Genomic DNA, 4,683 nt, shown 5'->3' with positions numbered 1-4,683 from the left:
ACCCTGAGATCATCATTAGCGGCTATGAGATGGCCGCCATAAGAGCGTCGAAAGCGGTCTTCGGAGAAGATGTCACCACGAAAGGCTGCTTCTTTCACCTCTGCCAGAGTACCCACCGCAAGGTAACGTTACTCCCAAAATAATCTTGAAAAGAAATATGGACGCCTCTAGTACCAACCATCTATGGCCAACGAACATAAAACCTATGATATGACATCAAAAACAAAGAAAAGGCATTTAACTAATTTTGAAGTGCTTAGCTCCCCAGTACCAAGATATAGTCTCTACGTCAAACTCAATTAATGCAACCGCATCAGGATCTCATCGTATCTCTTTTTGTTCTATTCTTTTTCAAGGTACGCGAGCTGGGCCTCATCAGCAGGTACAAGACGGACGACAGGTTCAAGAAGATGTGTGGAATGCTAGACTGCCTCGCATTCCTCCCTCCCGACCTTGTTCCAGTTGGGCTGGACTACATCCGTGGTCAGGCTCCAACAGACCTCGATGACCTCATCGACTATTTTGACGCGACGTATGTAAACGGAACGTTCCGAGCAGTGTCATCGAGAGTAGCCGATGGCGCATTAACCACAACGATGCGCCGACGACGCCCCGAGTTTCCGCCGACAGTGTGGAACGTGTTAGAAGCCACATTAAACAACGAAGACCGCACAAATAACGCATGCGAAGGATGGAACAGCGGGTTTAAGAAGCTTGTCGGGCACAGCCAGCCCAGTATATGGAAGCTGATCGACTGCTTGCAACCAGATCAAGCCCTATCGGAGGTAATCCTGCTGCAAATAAGCCGTGGGGAACCGCCGACGAAGAAGACCAAAAGGGCGACAAGGCGCCGACAGGACCGCCTCAGGAACATCTGCCTGGACTATCTGGAGCACAAACAAGTTCCAGCCCTTCTGGAAGCGGTCGGAAATTGTATTCGATTCTAACGTGCGTGTATGAAAAAAATAATTCATGTTTGAGAGAAAATAAACGCAAATCATTCAATTTATGACTCCTCTGTGCAAAATCACTTTCGCTCTTTAATGCGGAAATAATATGTGGAAGTGAAAATAGACGAGTCACTCATTGAGCGTGGTGAGCTTTTCTCCGCCTTCTCCATTGGTCCGGTGAGCTTTTCTCCGGTGAGCTTCTCTCCGGTGAGCTTCTCTCCGGTGAGCTTCTCTCCGGTGAGCTTTTCTCCGGTGAGCTTTTCTCCGAGAATCGGTTTCCTCCTTTGTGTCTTCGGTTTGGATCAGGTGGATTGGTATCTTTTGTTGCCGGGTTGCTTTGGGATTGTGGGCCGGGGAGGAGAGGAGGAGGGTGTGCTATGTACGCGAAGGTCGATTGTCTTCCGGGAGAGCGGAGCTAGGTTGTGTTGGTGAGGGTGGGGGGGGGGGGGGGGAGGGGGGGGGGGGCTTTGTAGGATTGTCAAGGTCGTTTGATTATTGTGGTGGAAAGAGATGAGTTCTTTGTTATCTTTTGGCTTTGGAGGTCGCGAAGGTTCTGTGGTGAAGATTGTGGAGTGTATATAAGAGTGTGACCGAATAAACTTGTCTTTAGCTGTGTTAGAGACGTATCCTCGACTGTTCCTTTTTTTTTTTTTCTACTTTGAAACTTCCTCTTTTCCTGCCTCAGTCCCAGGCTAACATCAGAATGGTTAATTTCCACCAGCTCGCCTGCGCACTCACTACAATATCATTGTAAAATACCCGTTCGTTTTTCACCACACGCAATCGGAGTAGCAGAAAAAACAGCAGACTTCACCCCCTCAACTCGCAGCCAGAACAAGCGACCACGTGATCTGGAGCCAATTATGTGTCGCCAATGTTGATCATAATCATGCGCCGGTTTGGCAAGGCACAGGATACGCGCTGAGTTCCAGACATTGTTATGTTTCGGCTGCTGCCGTCATTGCAGTGATTGGACACAGTACACTACCCGAATGCTTCTCGAGCTATCCATTATCACGAGCCCAATTCGAGTGTCCACGCCATGCTTGGCTTCAATCTATGAGCCGCATTCAAATATCGTCACTGGGTGGTATTGCTACCGCCCAGCTACGTCATCAGGTTTTGTGAAGGAGAGATTGAATGAAAACGCGCGCTATTGTCCTCGGAATTACAGCGCAACGAAGGAGTTCCTTGGTCAGTGGCGTTGCGTGCGAGTATCCTTGAATCCCACTAGTGCCAGTAAGCTCGTGTAACGGGAAAAACATTCCAACTGCATATCGTTGCACCACCCCTTTAAGCTGAAACGAAGTATGGCATGGATTAGAGTGCCTCAATGTCCTTCTGTTTAGGGTGATGCCATCGTTTGTAGTACCTGATGCCGACAGCACGCGCTCACAGGGAAAATACAAAGAAATCGACGGAAACAAAATGTTGCCGTAGCACGGTCAGCGCCACGAGCGCGTGCAGGGACACGCTCTTGCATGCGCTTTAGAACAAAAAAGAAAAATAAGCGTTCGAAACAAAATGGCCAGATGTCATCACTCCAAGCAAAGTGCACATGAAGGCACCCTAGCATGGATCATTGTGTGTAACAAGTGCTAAAGGCGCGAGCCAATTGCCTTGTATGACGCCTCGGCAGGCGCACGAGCGCTCGCGTGCGCACGAGCGCTGGCACAGCATTTGTGGGGTGTAGGCCCGTTTGTCATGTGCGCATTTGTCATAGGCCAACTGGTAATAGGCCCGTTCGTCACAGCGGAACATTCGTCATAGGGGAATTTGTCCCTAGGAACGTTTGCCACAGTGCGAACCGGATATTTGAATTTGCCCAGCATATATTCACCTGGCTGTGCATGCAGTAACGATTATTACGGTATATTTAATTTTACTAAAGAGAGGGAACATCCAAACAAGTCATCGTTGTACTTATAAAACAAGATTTATTGAGCGAAATATAAAAAAAAATTAAAAAGTGATATCCCGAGCTGGCCACCCTTAGGGTTTCTAGACGATTGCGACCATTGTAGCTGCTCACAATGATTTGAAGACGCCGGTTGCTGTCGTTGTGCTTCTTGGACACCCTCGAAGATGTCGTGCCGCCCTCTGCTTGAGCCAGCTTCATATCTGTTAAGGATAAAAAAAAAAGAACACACACACTCGTGGAGAAAGCTTTTTGAGTGGGCACCGTACTGAAATTTTGAGCCACAAATGCAAAAATCTGCTAAGAAAACGTCCAAGTTCTCAGAGGATTAGGTCAGTTCTAACGTGCAGTCCCCGGTGTCGATGCTGTTGTTCGTCCTTGTTGGCCTTTCTGCTAGTGTTGATTCTCTGACTGACCGAACCAGAGGAGGGTAGGTGGCCGACGACAAGCCGTTTCGACGGGGTCTCCCGATATACACGTCCTCGAGGTAGTCCGCCACGAGTGAGGCATCGGTGGGAAAAACCTCGAGAAATTCCTTGAAGACCTCGGTAATGTCGGCGATTGGCAAGAAGGTCAATGCTGGATGCATTCCCATTTGAAAATCAACAAGAAATAAAGTAACAAATTGGCTATACCTGAAGACAAGAATAAGACATATAAATAGAATGCCGCATATTAGAACAGCAAACTCGTCATCTGAATTGTAGCGACTCTGGTGACCACTGGAGCACATCTTCCTATACACCGACTGGGATAAGTGAAAAAAACATCCCTGTATCGTTGATGGCCGCTATCTTGAAGTCCGTGTAAGCCACCTCAAGGCAGTTGGCCCCCCATGTGACTGTGAACGACGTCGAAAAACCTTAAAACGAGCGAACATATTTTGAAGTGTTTGAACACATATCCAATAATAGGACCACCGAGCGTTTCGTTTTATACGTTTTTCAGAGCTCATGAATGCTCACCTTTTGTAGGTAGCTTCAGATTTGTTGGGCAGCAAGCCGTAAACCATTGGCTTTACCACGCCGTTGACTCTGGCATGCTCCGTGTACAGTTAGTAGAACTGTGCCGGGGTCACTTTAAAGGTCCCGTCCGCGAACCACGTAGTCGCCTGAGCCAGACAGCTCAAGTTGCGCTCGGTAGCAAAGATCAGGATTCTTTCGCCGTCGCCCTCTCCGCTATCGTGGAGGAGAAAGGAGTCTCCTTTGGCAGTGGTCTGCATGCAGGTAAAACAGTCATTATTATCATAATATGTCGTGCACTGTGATTTTGCGCTGCAATACACTTTACTTTGAACTCTGTGGGCATTCGATCGTATATCGGCTCTGCAACATGACACGCTGTACTCGAAATTCGCCCGTTGCCTTTGCTTGCGGATGGTGCGCCGAAGCGTTGGCGGTGCGGGACTTTGCAAAGCAGTGTCGTCACTGACACAGGCAACCGCAGCTAGAAGTATTTGGTGTGGTGCTAGGCGGCCTTCCACTGGAATAAAGGACATTAGTGACCTTGTTTTGGGAATATAAGAGCAGGAACAGATTTTGGTACATACCAGCTTTTTCCTCCATCTGATGACGAACCCAAGCACGTTTATCTTGGTGTTGTCAAATGCATGCGTATGGTCTCCTGAATAAGAGATTACACGAGTCTTGGCGTGATCGGTGACTATTTTAGTTTTACAAACTTCTCTTCGCCGGCAGGCCCAATACAACGTAGTTTCGTAAACCTCAATGCAAGTGTAGGAATGTCCTTCGTGAAGAAGCATATCGCCACGTTTCTTAGTAGTAACTTCCTCCATTTAGAAATCGAGAGTGATAT

General features: G+C 48.0%; 1 protein-coding gene across 1 annotated transcript; it reads left to right on the top strand.

Moving 5' to 3' along the window:
• The first annotated feature begins 302 nt into the window (after nt 1-302).
• LOC120849724 lies at nt 303-947 on the top strand. Its single transcript, XM_040221925.3, has one exon. The coding sequence runs from the start codon at nt 303-305 to the stop codon at nt 945-947; it is 645 nt and encodes a 214-aa protein (XP_040077859.1).
• Nucleotides 948-4,683: the final 3,736 nt, after the last annotated feature.

The sequence above is a fragment of the Ixodes scapularis genome, unplaced genomic scaffold (genome assembly GCF_016920785.2).
Source record: "Ixodes scapularis isolate PalLabHiFi unplaced genomic scaffold, ASM1692078v2 PGA_scaffold3__209_contigs__length_174095766, whole genome shotgun sequence".
Classification (NCBI taxonomy): Eukaryota; Metazoa; Arthropoda; class Arachnida; order Ixodida; family Ixodidae; genus Ixodes; species Ixodes scapularis.
The sequence above is the reverse complement of the archived record's forward strand: the minus strand, read 5'-3'. Positions and strand labels throughout refer to the sequence as shown.